General features: G+C 33.7%; 1 protein-coding gene and 1 long non-coding RNA gene across 3 annotated transcripts in view; both read left to right on the top strand.

Annotated features, from left to right (window-relative positions):
* The window catches only part of TBC1D22A (TBC1 domain family member 22A), a 140,025-nt gene that overhangs the window by 20,908 nt on the left and 91,424 nt on the right, over positions 1-27,693 (top strand). For both annotated transcript variants that reach the window (XM_014868950.2, XM_088165782.1), the window contains exons 5-8: positions 78-148; positions 4,141-4,269; positions 5,389-5,451; positions 11,075-11,189. In XM_014868950.2, coding sequence (XP_014724436.2) covers positions 78-148; positions 4,141-4,269; positions 5,389-5,451; positions 11,075-11,189 — 378 coding nt within the window. The remainder of the gene's footprint in view (positions 1-77; positions 149-4,140; positions 4,270-5,388; positions 5,452-11,074; positions 11,190-27,693) is intronic.
* On the top strand, positions 15,603-16,283 carry LOC148223730 (uncharacterized). Its single transcript, XR_015804066.1, has 2 exons — positions 15,603-15,736; positions 16,058-16,283. It is a non-coding gene; the product is annotated as an uncharacterized LOC148223730 (long non-coding RNA).

The raw sequence follows: 27,693 nt of genomic DNA, 5'->3' as shown, positions 1-27,693 counted from the left end.
GTGTTCACTGGATTTTCTAAGAAGACCATTGTTGTAAACACTTCCTTGCTTCTCATAAAACCATTGTGTTTTAATAGATGAATTGCGAAAATTGAGTTGGTCTGGTATTCCCAAACGGGTTCGTCCAATTGCATGGAAGCTTCTTTCAGTAAGTTGTATTTTTTTTAAATTATTCTTCCTCTGCATTTAGTACTAATAGCTTTTTCAACCATTGCAAATGATTTTGCATGAATTGTAATCCATCAGTGACGGTTGGAAATGTGTCTTGTGCTGAATTGTAATGGAAGTTACGTTCTTTTACTCAATTTCAAGATTAATCTATCAAATTTAAAGGAAGGAGATGAGAAGTAGTAATAAATCATGCCAACTGTGTATCTTTATTTTTCAGCCTGGCTTCTATGAAAGAAGGGCTTCTTTCAACCAGTTTTGATGGAATGTTGGAGAGTTCAGAGACAAGTACATTCTTAAGAGTGTTCTTGAAAATAGTCTTTGCTTCCCCTACTGTGGGACTATCAGCGTCCTATGAAAGGCTTCATTCTGACTTCTGAACTGCAAGAAAGGATTAACACTGTAGTGAGAAAAAACAGTGATAGGATCTATGGGTTTTTTGGGCTGATTCTTCTATATGCTTTGAGATTAACAACTCTGAACTGCTGTGTCAATTAAGTTGTGGCATTGGCTTTCCTGATGTCAGACCTGTGAGGCAGTTCAGAGAGACAACCTCATTAGAAAACAAGTCACTTTTTTGTGGTGAGAGTTTTTGGGTGGCTGAGGACTCTGACTTTTTCCCTATGGCCAGAGGTTTTTGCAATGGCTGTAGCTTGAGAATAAATTGTCTGAAGCACCATGGAGGTGTTTCAGTTCGGCATCAGAGAGAAGGTTGTGGGAAGCTTGTGATTTACTGGGTTTGGTGTTACAGAACAGAATTATTTTCATCTTGGTGTTTGCACTATGTTTAAAAAGGTTCTTCTGCAAAAATACAGCTTATTCTTCATATACATATTTTTCATGTCAATCTTTTCAGCTATAATGCTTGTGATGACAAACAGTTAAGCATTTTAGCTGTTGTTTGTCTGCCTGTGGTTGGGAGAAGGTTTATGAGGATGTTTGTATTAAAAAGAAGCAGAACTCTCGTGATGTCTACTCTCCAGAGGCTGTGAAAGACACTTTCTCAGCAAATCTTCGTGCATTTAAGAACTGTTTAAAATTCTGAATTATACACACACACCAGTTTATCACTATCGAATTTTTCAGAGAGTAGACTTAAATAGCTTTGCTTTTTATAGAATGATTCTGTAGGGAATGCAAAGTATTTACTTCAGATTGACACTGATTTCTAGTGACTGAAAGAGTCTCTCTTGCTGATGAGTTCTACTAAATTTGCAGCTTAGTTCCTTCTAATGCTAAATGCAGATGCAGCTTAATGGTGGATATTCAAATATCCTGCTGTAATTGAAATTAAACATGGAGCTTACAATTTATTTTAGTTCTGTTTCCAAAGTTATATGTGATTTTGGTAATAAAAAAAGGCATTTTTTTTCTCCTGAAGTGTAGGATGTCTGTTTCAAAATACTAAAAGAAAGAAAAATTGTGGCTAACTGCAAGTTGACTTTGAAATGCAGTAAGCTAAAGCATAAGCATTTTTAAAGTTCTGAATCAGAAGACTGATACTGAGGTTTAGAGAGCTGGAATTATGCAAATTATAAAAATATAAAACGAGCTGACTCCTCTTGCTTTCTAGTCAGAGCATCGGCTTTCCAGGAGCTTTAACTTAATTCCAGAAGTTGATTTTAATTTAGTATTCTGGGACTAGAAAAATGCTTAAGTGTAGGAGTTTTCTTGTTCTGTTGCTTTAACAACTCCAGTTGTTGTTCAGGATCTATTTCAGTTCAATTTGCAACTTCATCTTGCCATACCTCTGCAAAAACCTGCTTTCAGATGGCTTTTTTTATATTTTAGCAATTAAATGCATTTTTTTCAAGTAAGATCTACAAAACTCTGGCATTTTTGTTTGTTTGTTTTTTCTACCTAAAAATGGCAGTATTTTGAAAATTCTTAGCTTTTCTTAAGTAAATCCTGCTGTGATGTCTTTTCTATTAGGGTGTCCTCATTTAGTATGTTTTGGAAAGCCAAAGATGAGTCATTTAGTAATCATTACTTTTCTGTACTGTAAGGCAGCATTTTCTTTCATCTTCTTTCCTAAGAGGGAGAGAAAAATGCTTTCAGTTTTTATAGTCATAAGCTCTACCATCCTTTTTTCTGATGGTAACCTAATAGTGACCTACTAATAATGGTAATCCCTGGAAGGATTTAAAGCCAGGTTGGATGGAGCTCTGAGCTACCTGGGCTAGTGGAAGGGAGGGATGGAACTAGATGATCTTTAAAATCCTTACCAACACAAACGATTTTATGATTCCATACAGTGCACCAGGAGCTCCTGGGAAAATAAGTGTTCCTAAAAATCAAGTGATATTTTGATTGAAGATGAATTGCAATACTAAAACACAACCAGAAAACTGAAGAAACCGAAGTATAGTTAGGGTTTTAGTATATGTTTGTTTCAAAATGATTCAAAAGTCTTTTTTAAAAAAGCCCAAACTTATTTGGAATGGAGTATACTTGGTGGTATCTGAGGCAGATGATGATTGTCTTGTTTGCAAAACTGGCATAGAAATTGGAATTTTAAAAATATGATTTAAGAAATTGATCACTTGAGATACTTGTTATAGTCAGCAGGTTGATAATGTTAATAAGTGTTTGATGAAGACAGTTTTTCAATATAATACTCTGTTGATATTATGCATGTCTACTGGTATATTTAAAAAAAAGACATGACTTATTTTTAAAAGATAGCAAAAATGTTAAGTACACTATACCTAAACAACAAGAAGAACTATATAGGCTCTCTTCTCTTTTGAGTAACAAAAGTAAAGGTACATTTGCAAAAACCTTTGGAGGAAATTACTGAATAAGCAGATTAAACTCTCCACCAGTTTATTCACCGCTGATATGTTTCAAGCCTTTCCAACTTTTAAAAATAAAACCTAACTTGTAAAATGAATGGGAAACATGTCAAATTGAAAGATTAGTTCAGTCTTTGAAACCAAATAATGGCCAAAAGACTTGTGTTCTTTGAATAATCACATTTGATATCAAAAATGAATTATTTTCTAATGCAACCAACTAAGATATCCTACAGGGAAGAAACCACAACTGTTGAGAATAAATGGGCAGCAGAATTCAATATTTAACACAAAACACTGGAACAAGATATTAAATGTCAGAAAAGTCTTTAGGCAAAAGTGAAGCTGGTAGGATTTAAAGTACTTGGAATAAGACACAAGTCTGTATATCTTAAAGGAATTAATTTTGCTAAAGAAAGTACCTCTTAAGGTATCTGAAATGTAATATGGTTTGTACTTATTCTGTTGTCATTACAAACTAAGTAATTAAAGTTTACAGGAATAACATTTTCAATGAATCATAGAATTGTGATTGGACACGAAAGGTTGGAAAGGACCTTTAAGGTTGTGTAGTCCAGCCATAAACCCATCACTGCCAAGCTCACACTAAACCATGTCCCTAAGGGCCACATCTGCACATCTTTAAAATACCTCCAGGGATGGTGACTCAGCCACTTCCTCAGGCATCCTGTTCCAATGCTTGATAATCCTTTCCATGAAGAAGATTTTCCTAATTTTGAATCTAAGCTTCCCTTGCTAATATGTGTAATTCCTACTTGAAGGCAACTGAGTTAATACACATTGTTTAAAAATGTAATAAAATTACTCTAATACTAGCCCCATAAAAATTAAGGAACTCACATGGTATTAAATTTGCCTGAACTTATTATTGAAGCTTTTCTCCTAAAAAATCAACTCCATCTTAGTATTTTTGATGAGAAATTGCATTTTATAGGAAAAAAAAGAAGAAAAGAAGCTGTTTTTATAAGGTGTTTATATCTGAACTTTTGTACCAATTGGAGTGATTAGAAAAATAGTTTAGTGAAGGATTTAGATTTGTGTGGGAGCACATGGCCCTACATCAGTTTATTAGATCTCTTGTGACATGTAATCAAATACCAGCAATGCTTCTTGTAATGCAGTGAGTAACATCCTTCTCATTTCACTGTTTTTTCAGGGCTACCTTCCTGCAAATGTGGACCGAAGAGAAAGCACTTTACAAAGAAAACGTAAAGAGTATTTTGCATTTGTTGAACAATACTATGATTCCAGAAATGATGAAAACCACCAAGATACCTACAGACAGGTAGAACATCTATTGAATTCACTTTTATCTACAGAACACTTGCTAAAGGACTTAGAGATTATTTTTGAACTTTGCTACTGCTTTTCTCTGTTTCTTTAATCTTACCAGACAGTCAACCCTCTAATAATTTTCCTAGATTTTAAAAGCAAAAATGTGAAGTAGTTTTGATCTGAAATTTGAAATAGTGGATTTCATTTAATGTCAGCATTAGTGTTGCCATGTTTTTTCTGTTTAAAAATAGTTGTATTTTCAAGTCTTTTATCTCCTGCTCAGACCTTGTTTCAAATGAGTGAAGATGGACAGGAAAAGTACAGCAGTGACTGTGTCTTACTGGCTCCAAACTTCTGCTTAAGAAGTTGGAGCTATATGTGATGTGCTATAAACATAGGCACGTCAAACTCTCATGCTCACCCAGATAAGCAGATAACTTTTCTTCAAGTTTTGGATTGAAATGAGTAGTTTGTTACACTAAGCAATGATACTTTAGCCTTCCTTAGGACAGAAGAAGTCAAGATATTTCTTTCAGCTTCAAGACTAATCTTTCGTAGTAAGAAGGACATAGTATCACTAACATAAGGCTTGTGAATGGAAACCAGAAACCATCACTTCAACACTCTGTTGCATAAACTCCTTTGTGAAGTTCAGAATAAAAATTTTAGGAATACTGGTATTTTTGTGCCCCCTTCTTGACTGTCAAATACATTAAAATAAGTGCTGAACTCTGCTTTTACCTTTGGACATTTGGATTTGATGATCTTACAGGTCTTTTCCAATCTAAATGATTTTATAATAGTGACAGTTGAATATGACGTTACAGAATTAGTAGTATCTATTTACTCATAATTACCCTGAGGTAATATAATTATAACTCGCGAATAATTAAAATGTGATGTAAGGATCCTAGATTGTGAATACAAATGTATGTGTTTTTAAATTTTGCTTAATTGAAAGATTTGGCTACATGTTTTGAAATACAGTAAAAATCCATGTTATCCCAAAAGTAATGATACAATGGGATTACAACTAATAGTGTAAACCAATAGAATTATTTTAAGTATTATGTTGTTTAGAAAGTATGCTGTTGGTTCCTCTTACAGTATTTCTTTTTTGTCTAATTAGATACACATAGATATACCACGCATGAGTCCTGAAGTTTTGAGACTTCAGCCCAAAGTAACAGAGGTAAGAATGATATATGTTGTTTTTGTTAGAGAAAACATTTTATTAGTGAATCTGATATCACAGTTTGATTAATAATTAATTTGATTACACTTGCTATTTTGACTTCAGAACTAGCTTAAAGAAATAAAAAAGTGAGGCTATATAAGTAGAGGCTAAGAATAGCAGTGTAAGTATGAGTTATAAAAGCAAAGGCACCTCATTAATTTCCTGTATTGAATCTGTCAGTTTTCATTGTGGTCTTGTGCCCTTGAGGGGTTTTTCCCCCCTTTTTTTTTCCTTTTTATATATTTTGTTAATAATGTGTTTTTAAAGTAATCCAGAGCATAGTCCTGTGGTGCCATGTATTTGTCAAAATCATTTAAGGTCTGGAAGTTCTTAACATGTTACATTTGGGAAATTCTCCTTTTTGAATTTGTAGCACGGCTGGTTTGAGTGCCTTATCTGATTTTGCTTCCTTGTAAGTTTTGTATGTTGAGTACACTATTTAAATTGTTTTACTACTGTTTAACTATATAATTAATGTAAATATATAATAATGTGATTAATGGTAAGTATATTAATCAAATTGGCCTATATTGTTGGCAAATTGAAATTCATGGGGACTTTTCATTTTAAAGTATATAGGTCATAAATAGCATAGTTGGTGTGGACTCTCCTCTTTCAATTATTTAGTTTAATTCTTCAACTTATTATCCTTTCTAATGGTTGTACTTAGACCTTCAAAGTATTACCATGTAGCTTCTGTTCATACAATTATAGATCCAAACAGAACATACCTTGTACTCATAATGAGAGCCTAAATGAGAACTAGCTTTCATTTGGTTTTCCATTGTTCCAATTATTTGTTTAATGGCAGTACTCTTCCACACGTTGGAGAATTGGTTTGAAGAAATAGCCTAGTGCAGTGTTTCAAAAGAAAAGCCTATAAATATAGGGCTTTCCACCTGCTTTCTACATAGTGGTGTTTTACCTGGGCTGTTCTAGGGATGAATTGAGGAGTAGTATAAGTAAGATCAAGGGACAAGAACGAAACCATACCAGCAAGAAATAAACTATTAAATTATTATAGATCAATGGGCTACTGGGAGAATGGGCTTGCATTTGTCTTTTTCTGTCTGTGATCTTAAACGAACCCTACTTGCTTAATGCCACAAAACATCAGGGAAGGGTCATACCACCCAATTTCTCCAATGTTTCTTTCTCTTGCTTTCTGAGTTTCTGGAGACTTACCATAGCACCACTGAATCCCTCAGCCCCACAGGGATCCTTCCCACTCCCAAGGGCTCTTGCAGATAGGGTGTGTTGTTCCCAGAGCTGCCTGTTCCAGAGAGAGATAAGATGGTGCTGGTCTCTGGTGAGCAACAATCACTTCCCCCTTTTTAAGGTGAGATTGCAAGGGCTATCTAAGGTGAGATTGAAGAGAAGCAAAGGAAATCAGAGTAAGAGTCAAAGATGGTTTTTAAGGGATGACACTGTGTGCAAAACCCTTGTTGTGGATATTATGGTGAGTTTTGTGTGTACTTCTGATGCTGCAAAGATTTAGAAATGATACCACTACTGGGAAGAATCTCACGTACAGTGGAGTGAAGAGACTGTTATTGACAGAACTGGACAAAAGCACTGGTTAAAGCTTCAAAAAGACAGAACATGTATAAACCTCACAGTGTCCTGACTTAAATTTCTAAATGCTGCTGTTACACCAAGATTTTTACTGTTCTTGGTGGTATCAGAATCTCTGTTGTTGAAGAACTTTTAATTAGAGTTAACAAGGCTGTTTTCATTTCTTATCTGAACTCAGAGTTTGGTTTCTTTAATAAAATGCTGCAGTTTAGAAAAAGATGTTTTGATTCTGATATGTGGAAATAACTAGTTATTATGTGTTCCTTTTAAAATCAGTTTTAAGTGTTTATTTTTTATGGGAATTATATGGATCCTGAGTAAGGAGAAGGTAATGTTGGAGCAAAAATTTAAAGGACTATAAATGACTTAATAGTGTCCCTGAAAGAGGAGAACAGAGGAATTGGAGGTGGTCTTTCATATAGTGCAGTTATTTTAAAGACTACTTATTATTTAGTTGTAAGACTACTACAAGTTATTTTAAAGACTACTTATTATTGTGATAAATTTGATTAGCTGACATGGACTTGTCTAATTTATTATCTTTTCTTGCTTTATCTTAAACTGAATTTTGTTGAAATTGAAAGAACATGGCTGTGTATTTCCCATCTTTGCTTGCATATTGTACATAATAATTTCAACAAAATTGCACAATTTAAAATAGTTTATTATTTTGTTCTCCCCTCTGTTTTTTTTTTCTTTCTATCCCCTCTCTCTCTGTTTTTTTTTCTTCTTTCCCTCTCCTACTTAGAAAAAAAAGCAAATTTTTGAAAGCTTTTGAATTAAGGCTTTGGAAGTTTTGAAGTTCCTCTGAGGTGGCAAAACCCACAAGCAATTCAAACCTTCATTTAAGCTGATGGATTCTTTTCTTTATGTACATGAATATAATTCTTGCTGTAATTATGAATGAGAGTCAAATTCAAAACAGAATAATAGATTGGTAATGACATCTCATGAGATGTAGTGGTTCATAGTAGAAAAATAATTCCACGTTTTGTTGCTGGTTTGGAAATCAAGAAAGGGATCCTTTTGGGAAAGTGACCTTTTTAATGAGTCCTATTTGAACACAGTCACGAGTGTTGTATAGAAAATTAAATCGGTCTGCTGTTCAGGTTTTCAGCTCATTTTTTTTGATTCAGAACAGTAAATGAAACTTTATGAAAATGGGTAGGAAATTGAAAATGCTATTTCAGTATGTAGTTGAATTTCTGATTGGAAGCATTTGGGGATATTAAAGCTGATGTGCCATCACTAAGTGGGGCTTCCTGCTCAAAAATATAACACCACACCCCCCCAACAAATGTAAACACCACCCCCCTCATAACTGGATTTTAAAAACATTTTCAAATCCACAGGCTTCTCAATTTGCAATGCAAACTATCATATCAGGTTCTGAGGATACGAAACTTTGGTGCTACAAATTTGTGAATTGTTTGACTTCAGACATGCCTTCATGAAAAAACAATGTTTATAGTTTCTACAGTGGGTATTTTAATTGAATTACTGTGGTTTTTTGGTTGGTTGTTGACTGTGCATATTTTGTAGCACCATCACACCATGAGTTTTTTATTTAGCCTCGTGCATAACCCTCTTCTACATTCTGTAATTGCAACTTTAATGGGTTTCTCTAGTCAGCTCATTCTGATATTTGTTTTTTGAGAAAGTTGTTTGTATTTGCAGTATGTTCAGCATGTCCTTTTTCAGAAACGAAATGCACCATGATAACTCTGATAATACTGAGAAACTACTGTTGCTGAAAGTAGAAGTGGCAATAGGCAGAATGGCTGTGAGCTAACTAACCTTGCCAGATTGGCAGTTTTCCAGTAATACTAAAAGTATTGCATAAACAACTAATTTCATCGGAGTATGATTATGTAAAAGCATATTATAAATGGCTCAGTGTAAAATCTTTATACAGTTATTGATAGACAGTGAAACACCACTTGCTACTGCTTAAAGGGCAGAGGTTGGGTTTTTTTGGTTTAATATTCTTGTTAAAATGCATGAGGTGACAAGACTAGTACCAAGAAATTGTAGCTAAAGGAGTAAGCATCTTGGCTAATGGAAACAAGAGGCTTCTATGGAGGATTTGCTAATGAATACTTTCCTTTTTGCCTAATCTCTGAAATCACACTGAGCAAAAACTGAATCTCAATTGTGGTTGTAATGCATCCGATGTCAACTGTCTTAAGGCTTGTTTCTCAGTACCCACCAAAACTTTTTTAGCTTACTCTTGTTGACTGTCTTCCCTGTTCCATGAATTTTCAGACAGGGAAACATAAAACCTGGAGGACAGTTAACTCTCAAAAGAAAGTCTGTAGGAGAAGGATAGATGTTGACATTTGAGACTTGTTTTCCAAGTAAAAGGTGCAAATATATTTCGGCTTCAGGTAATTTATGTGTAAGCCTGTGATGGGAATTTCAAGCACCAGGATGTGAGAGTCCTTTATGCTGAGACCTTTCCTTACTTAAAAATGACTGCAAGAGGTCTGTTTAACTAAAAAATAGGATTTTATTTGAAATTAAATTAAGATAGTCAGCTTCTTAATCTAACAAAAATTTAAAGTGGGACTGAATAGAAACAATCCTGACTTCACAAAGAAAATGTCTCCAAGTATTGCATCCTTTCAGGGCAGGTCTTTCACTGGCCTTCTTGAAGCCTGAGCATTCATTGACTTCTGGAGTTGCAGCAAACCACAGAATCCTTTGGATCCTTCCAAAATGTCTCTTTTTTAGTATTGAGGCCAGATCTGAAGAGCAACCTAGTTTGTGCTCTCATGAATGGGCAAAGATTCTTTTGTTTCAGAAGATTATATATCCTTGATTGCATGCCTGTAGTTAGGACAAAGCATATAGAAACTTTCACTCTGCTGCTTATTTGCAGTCTTTCAAAGGCATGTAATATCTTCAGAAGCAAATGATTGAGAGGAAATACAGCCTGTCACAGATCTAAATGGAGTCAGAAAAAAGTTCACTAATTTCCTTGCTCTCTTCTCATGCTGAGATATGGTGTGGCCTCACGAGCTTTTTCAGATCCTAAGCAAGCTTCAGTTTACAGAATTGAGAGGGTGAGGTTCTGTGATATGGCAGGCAGTTGCTGTATTTTTACATTTCCTGATTGCGCCAAGTTTTTCATCAACTAGTATGCAGATGCCTGGAGTGTAAAACTCCACACTGCAGTATTAGGCAAGCTTAACTGTTGTGGAATGTCTTTTTATGGGCATGTTATTAAAAAATCTAAACTATATCAAGTCCTTCTTTCTGTTACTTAGGGATAAATAGAATATTGCATTAGTAGAATACTTCATTCAAAGAGATGAAAAATTATGGGAAGATCATTTAATATTGCTTTCCCTTGAGAAAAGAGGAATTTTATATTACTGGAAAAGCTCCAGTGAATAAGAGCTTCTTTGTATTAACTACTGTAACAATTATATACTAGGTTGGTTTTAACACGTGCTAATACCCTGAAAATGCTTCCTTTTGAAGAACTGAGAAGCTTACATAGCAGTGGGAATTGGTTTTAAATATCAGTGTTCATTTATGCTTCCGTATGCATGTGTTTTATACTCCTTAACTCCATAATATTAAATTTATCCTCATGAGGGGAAGCAGATGGGCAGGTACCAATCTCTTCACTCTCATGATCAGGGATAGGACTCAAAGAAATGGCACAAAGCTGAGTTGATGAGGTTTAAGTTGGATAACAGGAAAAGGTTTCTCACTCTCAGAGTTGTTGAACACTGAAACAAGCTCCCCAGGGAAATGGTGACAGCACCAGCCTGAAAGAATTCCAAGAGTGTTTGGAAAATACCCCAGGAATCACTCCATGTGCCTGAGAGCATCCTACACAGGGCCAGGAATTGGACTCAGTGATGCTGATGGGTCCCTTTCAACTCGGGATATTCTATAATTCCATGATGTTATGACAATTTACAAGTGTCTTGTTTAAAATGTGTTTATCACTTGTTAAATTAAATTGATGGTTTCTTTAACTCTTTTTCAGATCTTTGAAAGAATTTTGTTTATCTGGGCAATACGTCATCCAGCCAGTGGATATGTTCAGGGCATAAATGATCTTGTTACACCTTTTTTTGTAGTCTTCGTTTGTGAATACATAGGTAAGATTTGTCTTAATACTGAATTATGAATTAGTATTGGTTTTTAACATCATTTTCATTTTAATCTAACAGTTTGGATGAGCTAATCAAAGCATAATTTGATATATTAATTTTATCATAAATGTTTGTAATTATAAATCTGTGTAGCTTTAAATGTATGCTGAGAAGCAACCAGATTTTAGGTAGTGAAGTTCAGGAATCATCTTGATTTCTGCTTAAGAAGTGTTCACTGTTTTATTTTCCCTTTATCTTCTAATTAATGTTTTTTTTGGTAAATTTTATATTGTATGTATGAACCAGACAACAGCAGCAAAACAAGAAAGTAAAACAAAAAATGCTTGCCCTGATTGCATGCCTGCCGAAACAAAATGTAACCGATGAAACATGGATGTTTTTAAACCAGTTGTGGGGAAATTGAAATAAAGGGAACATATTAAACTGCATGTGTGACTGAAATAATGGCATCCTGAAATTAGGGTCTGAAAATTAAGACAACAGTAATCAAATTTCTCTGGTTAAGCACTCTGCTTTTCTGAGACTTACAACATTAGTAACAATGGTACTGTCAGCAACTCAATTTGTGTTGAGTTTGCGGCTTTATTTGTGAATATACTTTTGGAAACATAAACAACTTAGATATGGGTTAAATCTTAAATTTACAGATTTGTATTTAAGTTGTTATAAGCATTAAGAAAATTACTGTTAACAATAAGTCATTAATAACTTGGGTATAATTATTGATATAAAAGGTAAGGTTTAATAGTATAAATGACCATGTTAATCTGGTTTGAATTAAAACTGTTTTCCTTGTACTTGTGTTTATCATACATCCGGTGAAAATTTGGTGCTGTGTGTGTAAAATTGAGCAATGTATTGTCTGGCTACTTCAGTGAGGCTACATACACTGGATTCTTCCTACCTTGTCTGTGCAAGATATTCATTGGTGTATTAATCCAGATCGATTAGCTTTAATGAAGGACAGATTATCCTTGAGTGGATGATAGACAATCCATTTACTCGTTTGTGTGGCAACACCTTTGTTGCTTTGTTCATTTCTCCTTTCATAGGGGGACGTTTCATTGCTAAGCAACTAATGAGAACTACTGCTGCTTTCTCCCTAATCATCTCCTAAGTAGGGTAGAGGCCTACTCCTGAGAGTATTTGTAGTTTCTGCCTTTTACTCCCTCATTTGACAGATCATGAAAATGTTCTTAATGACCCTAGAACAGTAGGGTCTCTAGAAGACTTAAGGGTTGCTAATTGAAATAAGAAGTTCAAATGAAATGTGATTAGAGAATTGATATTCCATGTTAAATAGACCATTTAATTAATATGGTAAATAAGTTTGTCTTTACCACCAACTTACATTTGGAGACACTGAAGATTATTAATGTGTTTGCCACTTTGTCAGGATTGTCATATTGGAGAGCATAGCTGCTCCTGTAAGTGTTTGGTGAAGGAAGACAAAATGTGAAAACTTTCAACCATAAAAGATAGTTGGGGGAAATGTATGAAGCTCAGAAAACTGTATTCTGAAAGCTCATTTAAAAACTAGTATCTATGTCTTTAGAAAAACAGCAAAATGAAGGTTTGTTTTTCTTCCAGTATAGTAGTGGTCATGGCTAAATTATAGCAGCAGTTATGTCCCCATGAGGCATAGAAAAACTTTCAAAGATTTCTCTTTAAATAGCTTTTTGATTTGAATCTTTCTAATACGTTCAAGTTACACTGAGTGATGCACTCAAGTCAGAATGAATAAATGAAATGAGGATGCTGCATTTATGAAGCAAGTCAAAAATACTGTAATAAAATTATAGGATTCAAAACTAACACTGTGAATTTGGCTTAAATAATTTATATAGAAATAAACACAATTGCAGAACTTTCCTGCCAAAAAAAAAGTTTACTCTGTTAAGGTATTTTTATTTATTTTGGTAACATTCTGTTTTTACTTCAGATTTTTGCTCTAGATCTCATTTCTTGGTTTTACATGAATATTGACTTGTACATTAAACAACTTTATTGCAATATTTTCACAATTGATTTTTGTATTTTTCTTAATTTAACTGAAACCTTTTTTGCTGCAGTTCTAAGTCACTTGGATCCTAATTTATACAGTTGAAAGTAATAATTTTATTTTAGGTTTTTTCTGTAGGTAGAAAAAGGTCCTAAAGAATTAAGTATTAATAATAAATTCTTATGATTAAAAATGTCATTAATTATAAATCTGTGCTGATTAGGTCATCTGGTGGTACATCCTGGTAATTTTTCAACACATTTGCAGTTTTGTCAAATATTTTGGTGGGAGGAAAGCCATGTTTAATTTAGCTTTATGACAACTGAGATTAATCCTTAATCTTGCATAACAAGTATGTGGCATAGTTATTCAAGTGATGCGAGTCTTTTTGCTCTGCTAAAGACATCTGCAAACTGTTTAGAAAAGTGTTGTTAAGGAACTTGTGAAGGATACATACGACACAGATGAAAATGCTAATTTACTTCTTATTCAAATCCAAATGCCATAAAGTAGGTTTTTGGGACTGTATATAAAGGCTGAAGTCAAAGATGTTTTGGTGGTTTATAATGGATTGAGGTACCTAATTTTTAGCACACAGATTCACACATGTAGAATATGTTGAGTTATTGAATGTGGGAATTGATTATGTTAAATATTCAGGACATTCTTTCAAACTTTCCATCAGTATGATGGAAGTGTAATCTGGTAATGTCTCATTAGTTTCCAGTTTGCAATAAAAGCAGAATACTGTAACATTTTCAGCAGGATAAAACTTATTTGTCAAACTAAGGCATGAGATGAAAAGCCATAATTAAACAAAATTTCAGAGCAGGTAGATACTGGCCCCTGCTGGAATACTGTAATTTCAGTTTTAATTTTCTGTTCTAAATTAGGAGGAGGATGATTTTAAACCTTAGGTTTCTTATACCAAATGATTGTGTGTGTTATTCTCAACATTTTTTTTTTAATTTTTCCTCCTCATGAAAAATGCTAGAGGTATTTAATCTTATTTTGTCATACTATAATAGCCTCTTTAGAAATCCAAACACTGGAGGTGTGGGAAAACTATTCTGGGCTTACTTCTAATCTCCTGCATGACATAGTAGTGATGTAACATGTGCTGTCAGAACAAATGCTAATTAATGTCAGCAAAGTTTTCCTGAAAGCCATCTGTATTTGTAGCATATTAGTTTGTGTCAAAATGAATCTCATCCCTGCAGATGCATCAGAAGGATTTTTTTTGTTAATGGGATAAGATATGCAATGTGACTGTTTGTAGCCTTAATGTAGACAAGGAAATTTTACTCTGGATTGGAAATCCTATTTATTGCAAGTTGCCTCAGATGTGCTCTTTGTACACCTTCCCCTTGCCCTGAGTTCCTGTAGAGCTACATTGTTTCCTAGTGTTAAGTTGTGCTGTGCAATTACTTGTGGTCTCTTGCTCACCTACACTTCACTTAATCTGGCATTCCAGTACATTATCGTTCACTGGGCTTGTGTGTATGTCTGAAACTCCAAGGACGTCCTGGATTTATTCACCATCCAGAGAAATGAAAGGTTTAGAGAAGTCCCACCATGATTGTTGCTAAGTGGAATAGCTGTGTGAAATGATTTTAAGATGCCAGGAGATCAAGGGAAAGTTAGTAGGAAGTCAAGGGCAGAAAATTAACTATTGTGGCACTTGGTCATTTAATGTTGAATAAAGAATGACAAGAAAAATGAGACTGCTGAAGACTGGAATGGCGACTGAGATATTGTCTGCAATCTTCTTGAAATAGAGGAACCTGGAACAAGTTGATGCTTACAAGAACTCATGAACTGAGAACTTTGAGAAGAGAGATCTTACCCTTGTAAGTATTTTTTCTTGTCATCTTAAATCCTTTTGTAGATGGCATTAAATGCAACTTCTGTTATCTAGTGTTTTTTAAATTGATACTGCTATGTCTTTATGAGATAATTAATCTAGGCCCAAATCCTAGTGGAAATGGGATAGGATTTATTCCCAGACAACTTTTACTATGAGTAAAGAAAGGTTCTTTGGTCCTGAAAATGCCTTCTCTTATATATATCTTTATAACTCCCTTGTTTACTGCTGTTTCCAATCCCTCTCATATGTTACAGAAACTCTTCCTGCCCTTGTAACTGGTATGCAGTCTCATCTTTGTTTTTATTTCGCCCTTTTCAACAGTGAATAATTGTATTGAAAATTATTAATTTTGGGGTTTTTCCTCAGAGTTTGAATACTGTATCAAAAATGGTTATTTTCATTGTATAATTGAGGTTTTGGAGCATTTTTTCATGGCCATATCTGAGGTAATTGCTCAGTATTTGTTTATAGAATATGAAAACTTGTTAGTTAAGCAGAAATTTTGTTTTTCAGGCGAGTTGTAATTTTTGCAGAATAAATAGATCTGTTTGGAATGTACATAAAGCTGAATTTCTGAATGATGTGACAGCAAGCCAGAGAGCAAAGAGTATTAACCCACTGACTTTAGGGAACTGCTTTTCTTCATACTTACAGGGTTATAAGGTAAAATTTTGTTCAGCATGCATTATTTCCTTTACAAGACCGAGCTTAAGCCTTGATTGCTACAGTATATAATTTAATTTGAGGAAATTTATTCCACTGTCTAAATATCTAGACCTTTATTTTTCAGTTCTACCGATTCCCTAGTCCTTGTAGAATTATGAATAGGACTTGTACGTGGAAGTTTTGAAGAGAGAAAGTGGAAAAGTTGTAACATATTTGTAGTTACTTAGAAGAGACTGAAAGTGAAGGATGGCAAATTGTTTTTATAAAATAGAACAAAGAGCTATAACTGGATTAACTGGATGCTTCTCATTTTCCCAGCCCTTCAAGTTTCTCCGTCTTCTGATTTACCAGGGGAGAAATTCTGAAAGTCTGCCCAGGACTGAGGTTTGGGAGTATGAAAGATTTCTTCAGTTTGAAAGCATTTATTTGCAATTGTAGTATGCTCTTCAACTTTTCTTTTAATTTTGGCATTAAACTTTGTAGTAAACTTCTATTGTTTTCATGGTTTTTTTGTTTAAATAAATAAATAAAAGGTTTTGCACAATATTGTGTTAAAATGTTTTTATTTACACATTTTTGGAAATGATTTATGAAACACAAAATGAATTTGCATAAAAGCAGGGACATAAAGCATAATTGATATTTTAATGTTTTCCTGCAAGCTGTAAAGTATTAAGAAAATAACTGTTTTTTTAAAAACCCTTGTAAATTTTTATGAAAAACTGTTGACAGTAATTTAAATCACTATTCTGTCAAACAAAAATTCCATAGCACAAGTTCCATTTAATCATGGTGATTTTTTTTTTTTCTCCTTAATGCAAATTGCTGGTAATGTCGTTTCCATGTACAAAGGTATATTTCAGTGCTGTTTCTTAATATTTCCATGATTTTATAGCAACACTCTTGACATCAGGAGAGTTGACTCAAGTTATTATAAACATGAGCAATATTCCATGAAATATTATTTGATAATTAAATAGTGTATTGTTATCTGTGTGATTTGGGTGTGCAAAGAATGAAGAAATCTGACACAAAACTGTTGAATTTAAGACTTGAAAGTACTGAAAAGCCAATTACATCTCCTATTGAAGTCCAGAAAACGTCATATGCATTCCTCTGAAAAAGCTGCAATTCACACCAGACACTCGGTGGCCTGAATATTTTTACTTATTCATCAGTTTTCTTTGCTTTAGTCTTTGCTTTCATATATTATTTAACACTTGGTATATGTACACCTGAGAATATACAGTTATATATGTAATACAGTTATAAATATATAACTGTAACATGGAATAGGAGTTGTTCATCGTTATCTTAGCTTGCTTTGAGATATCCACTTTTCAATGTCTAGGGATATGTTTCCCCACTCTCTCCCTATTGCTGTTGCAATCTATTATCAATGAAAGTATTTTGTACTTGCTTCAAGGTAGGTGAAGAGAGGGAGAACTGTAAGGAATAAGATACAGTATTTGAATTTGGTTTTACAAATGGATAATTCCTCCTTGGCACCATGGAAAAGGTCCAGAACTAAGCATAAACCTGTTGAGTCCACACACAGAAGACTTGGTATTTCTGTGCTGTGAGGCAGGACTGATTCTGACTGCAGTGAGAAAGCAGTAAGAAATTTTTTCCATTAATTTAAATATTTTTGAGTCATAATTTTTTTAAAAAATCCAAAGTTCCTTCAGGTAAATTACATAGAAACAAAGACAATAAGAGTACAGACCTGAATTTTAGTGCTTTAAAAAGCATGCTTTTGAAGCACTTGGACAGATTATATTTTTAAATTGTTAATTTGTTTTTATGTATGTCTCACTTAAGAAAAAATGAATTATTCAAAATATCTGAGCAATTGTCTTTATTAATATATAATGTTGTTTTTCAGGCCTATTGGATAAAGAAACCTTACTGTTTTGCATCCTTTTGTTCACTTTAAATAAGCAGCAGAATCCATGTGAAAATAACTAGCACTGAATTCTTTCAATTGTTTGTCAGCTAGCAGTGCTTGCCATGATATACTGTCTAGGGTTGGTTCATAAAGCAAGATATTTGGAGATATTCCAAACAGAGCTAAAAAAAACACGGATAGTATTAAGAGGACATCTCATGCTTAGTTTATGAGGAGTTTGGGAATAAGGGAGCAATGTAGAAGGGCAAATACGTTGGCAGAACTTATGTAATGGAGAGAATTGATGGATAGGAAGCAGTGAAAAATAAATTCCTATTAATATTTAGATCTTTTTATTTTGTGTTTGAATATTTATTTTACTTATTTTCATGGGCAGATTCATCTGTCTTTTAGCATTACTTGTTGGAATATTACTTTTTTAGTTGCAGTGGACTCATTCTGTAGTGGGCACTTTGTTCTGGTTTAGAATTATATAAGTATTAAATTTAAGGATTCTTTTCAATGCAGTTACAATAGTATAAAAGTCCTACGTTTAGTTAAGCTTTACTCAGATACACAGTTTGTGTGTGACTTGTGGTAGAGTTTATTGCTTACTGTTTTTCCCTAGTTGCTAAACCTTGTGGAAGTTTGTGGTGGCATTTAGTATCAACTATATGAGTGAATCTGTTTGCATAAATGCTTTCTATAGGCTTTGATAAAATTAGGTGATTTGCTTCTTTAGTTAGTGAGTTTAGGTAGTGGAGTTTTGGCTAATTGCACCAACTCAATTATGGCACATCTTAGAACATAGTAACCTTGAGAGAAGGTGTCAATGAGCAGCTGAGCATATATCTACAAGTAACTGTAGAGTGTAGTTGAGTAGTAGTATTGTATTGCTGCATGTATTTTTCTTGTTAATGTGTTTGATTTCCTGTAAGGGCTTGGTACAGTGTGAACTGGATTCTAATGTGCTGTAGAATCTTCCAGATCCCATTTGTTCTTTCAAGAGGTCGGTGTACCCTGCCTGTTCTAGCTTCATTTCTCTGTTCTTTAAGCTTCACATGGGAGCCACATATTTGAGTATTTCCAGATTAGGTTTAGTGGTTCAGAAAAGGGTTTACTTGCTGTGTGCTTAGATGGTACAGCTGAAGCAGGGCTTCCTGCTGTCAAAACAGGTGGCTTTGCTTTTTCTTTTCCAACCCAAAATGTGAATTCCTGTCTTCTATTTTTGGTCTGCATTGGTTTTCCTTCGGCACAGTTAAACTGGCTGGAAACTAGGCCCGTAATAAACTGAATTATTTTAACTTTCTACACTCATCTTGAAGATCAGAGAAGAATATGAGTGCTCATGTGGGGATAAGAGTATGTATGATAAGAGTATGGGAGAAGCAAAAGTCTGTTTAGTGCCAGGTAGCACTGAGACTGCTTTAGCTATGTAATAACACATGCTCATTATGAGGATTTGTGAATTACATTTACTTTTTGCTTAGCAGGTTAGGGAGTATGACAAATTTGGGATATGGCAACCTGATTTTCTATTTTGCTTCCTAATACTGTCTTGAATGACCCGGACTCACTGTAGACAGTTCAGTTTTCCAAAATCAGTTGTTCTCTCTGTTTCAATTTTTATTTCACTCTCTAACATCCTGTCAGATTCTAGAGCTAATAAGGATGGTTCATCTGAAATGTTGGGTGCATTTTTATATCCAATAGACTTGGGCTTTGCCCCTTCCTTTGCTTTTCATATGTAGACTTTCTAAAATGTTAATTCTGTCATGTTTTCTATCAACTTACTTTTTTTTTTTTTTTTAAGTACATTTATAGTTCTTAGTAATCAAAGTGTTTAGTGTCATATCATATTAATGCAATGGAGAAAGTAACTCCAGTAACCTTCATGACCTCCTCTGAAACAAAATTAATTTGAAGATCTGTTCACACACATAACCACACAAAATGCAAAATGAAAATTCTTGTTCTTATGAACTGGCACATACTCAAGCCTGAATAAAGTGTGGGTGTGATTATATCTGTAATCAAACTGAAGAAGATATTTTGAGTAGTAATAGTCCTGGATACTTAAATCATAAAGATGTATTAGTTGACAAAGTAGGATGTACCTCAGCTTCACTATCTTTCAGGAAAAAATTAATGTGATTGAACTCACTTTTTTGTGGATAATTTAAAAAAAGGCTTCTATCTATTTGCAGTAGAGTAAGCCTAATTAAAGTTAGAATTCTCTGGCTGTTGTTAACAATAGCTGTCAGAAGTGAAAAAGAGACATTATCTTAAGTATATCCAACTGCTAATTGCCTGTTATTTTTAGCTTTGTATGTGAGACAAAATCAGTATTTTGAGACTTCTCATAGTCTCTTGTGAGTGTCTGTTTAAAACAAAGCAAAAAAACCCCAGCCTCCCTTAATGCCTGAAATTGTAAGGTCTATTAGTCTTTGAAATTTTTAAAATTTTTAAGTGATCTTCAAAGAAAGGACAATGGATATAACTTTTTTTCAGAGTAGCAACTACATATGAAGTTGTGCTCTGAGTCTGAAATCTGTCACTTTACCCTATGTAAATAAATGTTTCAAAACATTATCATACCTAATTATCATATTTTCATTGGAAGTGTAGCAACAGTTGCTGCATTTTTTTGGTCTGTAACTTACAAGCTTTAAAAAAAATATCGGAAGGGATTAGGAAAGGTTGGCTGTGGAGAAAACCCTTAAGAGCAACTATGGAAGAAGCAAACACCTGCTTTCTCAAAGATTAAAATAAATGTTGGACAGAGGATTTTTCAGACCTATTGATTTCTGATGTCTGGTAGTAATAGCTTTGGTGTACCACTCTTTATATTAAATTAATCTAAGAAAATTCTTTTCTTAAAGCTGTATATAACTGGCTTTCCTGTGAAATAGGGAATTAAATGAAAATTTTTAATTTTTGGTGGCAAAAGATAGGAACTGAAAAAATTGGCAACTGCCATTTCATAAAAATTTTTTTACTAAATTTGTAGGTTTGAGGTTATTGTAATCTTCCTATTCTTCCTAACATTAGAGTTTTCTTATCGATGTTAGAGCAAATAGAATTGGATTATATTTCCTAAAACTTGCAGCTTCTTGTTATTTGTTGTACTGCTCTCCCCATTATTGCAAGTGGAAGCCTCTGTAGGTGGATTTCAGTGTTTTGGGTTAGCTTTTATTTTAATATGTTTGTTTGTTTGTTTGTTTGTTTGAAATATTTATTGCATGCTTTCGTGTCATACCATAGAAGTGTATCTTGAGAATACTGATCAGCATACTACAGTGCATGGCCCACCCTCCATTTATTTTTTGTAAAGCTGTGATTTCAAGTGGATACTTTTTTGGAAAGGAGCTGGGAAGTTCAACCTGTATAAAGCCCATTTTTTAGATAACTGTCGTAGTTTTTACACTTTAGAGGAAAAGCCAAGTAGGAACTTGAAAGTTACTAATAAAAATTTCTTCAATCATATCAGTGCAGGAAGTCTGGCAAAAAATCTGGGAGAGGTCTGATGGAACCTATAAAATACTACCTTATAGCAGGAGATTGTGTGGAGTTTTTGCTTAGATATTTTTTGTGAAGAAGCTTTCTAAACCCTGTCTTAGAGGCAAAATCAGAGGCGTTCTTTTGAATTTTTGCTATAAGATATGTATAGAAGAAATCTCTGAATTAATGAAAAATCATCTTAGGTCAAATGGGACTAATCAAATGTCTGTCATAAGTAATCAGAATCAATAAATTAGGTCTAGCATTTCTATTGATTTGAAGTGTTTGATGTTTTCAGCTAACTCAGATTTGTCTTTTAAATCAGTCTTTTTGTATTATTCAAGTTTGTTTTTTATCTTCTCTGGTGTGTACTAAAAAGAACTTGAGGAGAATTTTTTTTTGTTCCCATGTGTATATTAAAACAAATCTGTCAATGAAAGTCTTTTTTTACTGCATAGGATGATGTGGATTTTAATTATCTGCTTTTAAAGTTTATTTTGCATCTATATATGTGTTTCTAAATTTTCAAATGTATCTGTCTAAGATATGCTATTTCATGATGCCTAGTGCACAGTCTCAGTATTTTAAAAGTGAAATTAATTTTATAATATGAATGCTAATGTAAAAAGAGTGCATTTCTCAAATTTGAAATACATTTTGTGGTTTATATTGTCTAATTTTTGAAGGCAATTAAGAAACTAATAGACTCATACTATGAGGAAGTAATGAGACATTAGTGAAGAGTATTTTATTGGAAACTACAGACTGGAGATGTTGGGCCATGGGAATAAATGGAAAAAAATATCTTGAATAGTGGTAGAAGCAGTAAACTTATATTGAAGAGAAACCAAAAGATTTCTTCAGTATAAAAAGGGAAGAATTGTGAAGAAGGATGTTAATTGCAATAAATATAGCTATGGGAGAGATGTGCATTCCAAAGGGAGCAGCATATTTTAGTTCTGGCTTCTGCATTCGTATTTCTCCTCTCCCCATGATCTCCATATAGTTATAATTAGTGATATCTCTCTATAGTGAAGCAGCACAGAGGTGGTTATACTTCCAGATCTAAGTCTTCTCAAGCATGCTTTCCAACAGACTGGGAAATTACTTTAATGGCTTTTATGCCATTAAAAGTGGCTTTGACATCCAAATATCACAGCTTTGTGTGTTTATTATAAAGTAACTTGTGGGAAGAAAAGCTAAAAGAGAAAGAGTTGCTTGAGCAATGACAATATGCTTTACAAATGCCAGAAGTGTAGTATTGCAATCGTGTTGCATAGACTAGTAGGAGCTGAAGATCTAAGAAAAGATTTTCAGATTGGCTGGATCAATGTTTTAAAAAGAGTTGTAAGAAAAAATTTTAATCTTATTTTCAATGACAGACATGGTTAGTTAATAATTTGTAGATGTCAAACCAATACAGATAAATTTATCAGAAGTTTGCATGCAGAAACTTCAATTTGAGTTGGCTTTGCTTGTAGTTTAAAAGCAAATAGTTTTAATCATGGTAATGAAGTCACTGGGTTTTTCATTAGCATGGGAGTATTTTGCTTGTTTTTATTTGAGAAATCTGATATTTTAAATTTTTACTTTAAGCTATAGAAAACAAATTTTTAAAGCAGAAGTGAAAAATTATGTACTTAAGCACAATAACAAAAAAAAAGGGGAAAAAAGTTTTCTTGCAAAACAGTTTTTCTTCTGTAGGCTTTCATTGCATTGTTTCATAAAAGCAGAAACTACTTAATGCTTTTATAGCACATTCATTTTGACAAAACCTAGTGCTTTAAAAAAATTGGCTTATGAATTGTGTTCTCATCAAAAACATTTGTGAACTGATTTACATGTTGCATCTTTAGTTAATTATGACATAAAAATTTACTGCAGTATGACTGAAATTTAAAGACTACCTTTCTTACTGTAACGTTGAAGAAAATTGGAGATCATACTATTATTTTTGAACAGACAGAGCAGGCTTTTTTTCCTATTTCTTTATCTTGATAATAAGTACCTATACAATATGTAAAAATATGTTTGAATTTGATGAAAAAAGCAAGCCTTGTGGCTTTTTTTATCTCAGAAGCATGCGTAGCAGTTTCTTTAGGAAAGTGTAAATGACAGCATATTAAGACAGTTAAGGAATGCATTCAGCAATTAAACAGTATAAGAAGTAGTATTTCCTGTAGAGTGCATTCTCTTCAAATATGCCTTTTCAAATTCAGTATTTGCAGTTTGTGCTAAAAAGCAGAAATAATGGATGTTACTTAATTTCTGTTGTAAATAAGGAATTTGTTAGGTGGATTTCTTATTAGCTGAGAATGAATTAGTTGTGGGAGATTACGAAACAAGGAAGCATGTAATTTTGGGTAAGTAAATTGATATATATCCAATTGAAAACTGGATATTGCACAGGGTGGGTTGCAGCAAACTGCCACTGCCACAGATGTGTGGGGATGTTGTCACTGAAGGACAGTTGTTTCCTCTGTTGTCCATTTTCCTCTGAGAACTTACTTTGTTATGTCATTCAATGACGTTAATGGGCTCAAATAAAAATTACTTCATGAGTGAGCGAAGTTACAGTTACACAGAATTGTGGTCATATGTAAATGGCTGATGAGCTTATGTGACAGTGGCAGTTTTTTCAGTCTTCAGCCACAGGAAAAATTAAATTTCTGAATTTTTAGAAGTTTTTATATTTACATACAAGTTCTTGGATAATTTGTATTACTTTTATATTTACCCAAGTTAAGAGTTGAACCTCAGAGCTTTTTAAGTTATCCAGGACATGTATTAAACACACTGCTGTTTATGAAATGGTTCAAATGAGTTCTCTTTGCCAGCCTTCTATTACTAAGTAATTAGTATGCAAGACAGTTTCTTCTTTTGACTTTTCTTTTGTTTCTAATAGTTTCAGTAAATAAGTACATAATTTTCAGTACTTTTGAAGTTCACCCATGCATATGCAGATACATATACCTTTATCTTTTAAATATTTCTTTACTTCTTAAATATGTTGTTGCCTTTAGTGGAGTTGAGTTTTTTCCATCTCCAATAAATATTTCTTTTTCAAAACGACATTAGTTTATAGATTCATTTTGAAGGCCTTTCCCATGCTAGAATGATAGTTCTGAAATAACTCTCTAATGAATCCCATACCTGAACACAGTGATGGCCATTGTTCCTGGGGGTTACTTTAAACTTCGACAACACTGTGGTTTGCTCTTGTCCCACACTTGCTGTTTTGTCTCTGTGTGTTTGTGGATATGTGTGTTGATGCTTTAAAACATTAAATGATAAAGCACAAACTAGTTAATTAAAATGCAATGTGGGAGACATGTTCAACCTTTTAATCTTTAATTTCCTATTCTCCAAGCACCTTTTGGATTTCTCAGGGAATTCCCTTCTGAGGCATTCTGAGAAAATATTCATCAGCATCCTGTGCTCATCATGCGTACTGGTTGCTAATTATGAGTCCCTTAATTTGGTGTCACATGCATAGCTTCTCCCTGGCAAGCTGTTTTGGTTGACAGTGGCAGACATATTGAAGTGAGTACTATGAGAAGAACATTGTGTTCATTGTTGCTGAAATCTATTTTTAAGAAGAGCTGCCATCTTACAAGCTTTGAAGGCTCCTGTTTCATAATAATATCATGCCGAAGAATGTGGTTTATACTCTTCCTTCTCATTTCAAACTGCATTTACTGGCCTATTTCTCACCTGTGTGGAAGAAGTTCTCAGTCCTGTATTTGGCATTGTGCTAGTTCTGTTAGTCAAAGACCTGTTGGTACCACTAGTTTTACTTAATTCTCCTTAGTACTCTGCTTTGGTCGTGGACCTTTTCATCTTCCTCCTGTCTGCCTTGTGGAGCAGTAATCTCCGTCTGCAGCCTATGAAGAACCAATGTCTTTAATTTGCAACATGACCTGAGATGTCCATTTTTCAAATAAATTTGCCATCCTTAAAAACAGGTCTGGTTTTGTGTATATATGTGCAGTGGGTTATGAATATGAATTAAGGGCAAATTCTGGATTTAGTGTGGAGGAAAAGATAATTGCCATTAAAATCTTGCCAAGAAAAAGCCTGGGTAGAAAAGATCTTACTGGCAAGCAATGTGGGCCCACTAAGGAAGTCTCTGAATGATTTACTGATTACTTTCTTACAGGATCTGTAATTAAAGAAAAAGTGTATGAAGCATCTACTCTTTTGTGATAGAGCAAATTGAGAGTACTTGCATGGTTGTACATTAATTTTGATGAGCACAGAAGTTCAGTCCATGTGATCAATTTTATGGTGTTTTTGAACAGGATGATTTACTGTGCTTGTCAGGTCACACAAGATTGTAACAGCCACCATGTGCAGTAAAATTATTTAGAGAATTCCTATAATAAAATATCATGATTAATGTTTGAAACATCATTCTTATATGGATGTATAAATATATTTATCTTTCCTCCTATTGCATCTGGAGGAAATTGTGGAAGATCAACTGAAAACAAATGTAAGATTATTAGCAATGTTAAAGTAGACAAGTTGTCAATATATCATGTATGTGAGAATATGACTGGTTATAGGGGAATATTTGAAATGCAGTAAGGTCACATTTGCCTAAGTTTGGACTGATGAGATGATTAATTTTTTTAAAAAATTTTACCTTTGTGACTGCAGTACCACCAAGAAAAGGGAAGGTTTTACTTTGGTGATTCATCCTTAACAGCTAAAGAGCTATTTCTGTCAAGATTAATATGTAACTAGGACTTTTTCAATGGGAGATATTGATATGGTAATATACATATTTAATTAGGCAATCGTTACTGAAAGAATTTACGTTTAAATGCTCTATTATGTCCTGATCTTCTAAGAAAAACATTGCCTTAGCACAGCAGTGACTGAATAGGTGTTTCATAAGGCTTTTTGAAAACTGAGTTTGGAGTGGAATATGTAAGATCTAGCTGTGGAAATACTACTCTGCACCTCTGCTTGGAATCATATGTGTATAACTTTGTACACTTGGGCAGTAACCTTTCTGTTAGGTCTGCCTGAAGATGCAATATCTGAAGTAGATTGCAGCAAAGTAAGCTTTATACAAAGAAACACCTGAGCATCTGTGCTCAGAATGGTTTCCTTGCACTGCTGCAAGAGATACACAATTTGGACTTCAGATATATTGCAATGCTTTTTCTACATTTACACAAATTAGTGCTAAAAAAGCCCCTGATTTTAAAATGTTCAACTCTTTAACTGATCTAATGTTTTTATATAGTTTTTTGTATGTTGTGTGTGTAAAGAGCAATCATAATTTATTGGTGGTCTTGCAGTCTGTTTTGGGCTTCAGCACTAGGCTTTTTTTACCCTGCCATCCATTTTATCCCCTCGCACTCCAGTGGATTCATCTGAGTTTTGCTGATTCTGAGTGTTGAGAAACAATTTCAAGATAAAAAGCTACAGTTAAAACATTAGTAATACAGTTAAATGTTTTTCATTAAAAAATCCTTTGAGAGCATGTGTGCTTTATTTAGTGGAGATATCTTTTGTAGGAACTTCCTTAGTGCAATGAAGGATGAAAACTATTAAGTTATAATTATTTTTTTCACACTTTATAAAGACTGAGTTTTGGTGTTGGTAATGGGTTTAGAGAAGTTCTGAATGCAAACCACCTTTTTGTTGTTTGCATGTATTTTTACCCCTGATCTGTACTGAAAAGGTAAAATTCCAGCACTCTTTAGAAGAAGTCTATTACATCTAAAAGACAGAGCTAAGTTTTGAAATTAATTTTAACATTCTGAACAACTTCAGTCAAAATCATCCTTCAATCAAATCATCCATCATTAGACTTAATCTTGAATTAAAACCTACATTTAATGGAGGCAAGCTGTTTAGCATGTTTACTTTTCGCTGTCATTGGGGAACTAAATCTGTAAGTAGCTGTAAGCAATATTTTAAAAAAATTTTGATTTTATCCTTATATAGCTGCCTTTTTGTGTGGATCCAATTATAGCTGTTTAGAAAAAGTTAGTGTTTTTGCATGGTAGGAAGTTCCAGAAGCATACCCTGGGAGTGAGTGAAGAAGAGCTAATAGCATGCTGACAGCAATGCACATATTCAGATCAACATGTCATAGACTCCATGCTACAACATTTTTCCTCCAGGCAACAATTTTTTGTCTTTAACAGTTGTATAGATAACATGATAAAGATCTCCACAGGAAACTGAAGAAGATGAGAAATGTTTCTGTAAGACTTCATAATTGGGAAGTTTTAAGCTGTGATCTTTTCTCGCCTGGATATTACACACACACTGGCCTGCTATTTCTGGCCATATTCTTTTATTCAGTCTTTACATTACTGTCCATTCAGATTTCACTCACTGAAAATTAAATTTAAGTTATTTAAAACCAGAAATTGCAATTATGTTCTCAAGCACAAATAAAGTCTTTTGTACTTTTGGGACCATTATTCCGTTATTATTTTGTTTCCGTTTTTCCTGGAATCCCTTGTCTTTCAAAACTTTTCTAGTGTGTTTATTTCTTCATCTAAGTAAGAAGAAGAAGAAAAAAGAAGCATTTTGCACT

This window comes from Sturnus vulgaris, chromosome 5, assembly GCF_052056855.1.
Source record: "Sturnus vulgaris isolate bStuVul1 chromosome 5, bStuVul1.hap1, whole genome shotgun sequence".
NCBI classification, from domain to species: domain Eukaryota; kingdom Metazoa; phylum Chordata; class Aves; order Passeriformes; family Sturnidae; genus Sturnus; species Sturnus vulgaris.
This window is presented reverse-complemented; position numbering and strand designations above follow the sequence as displayed.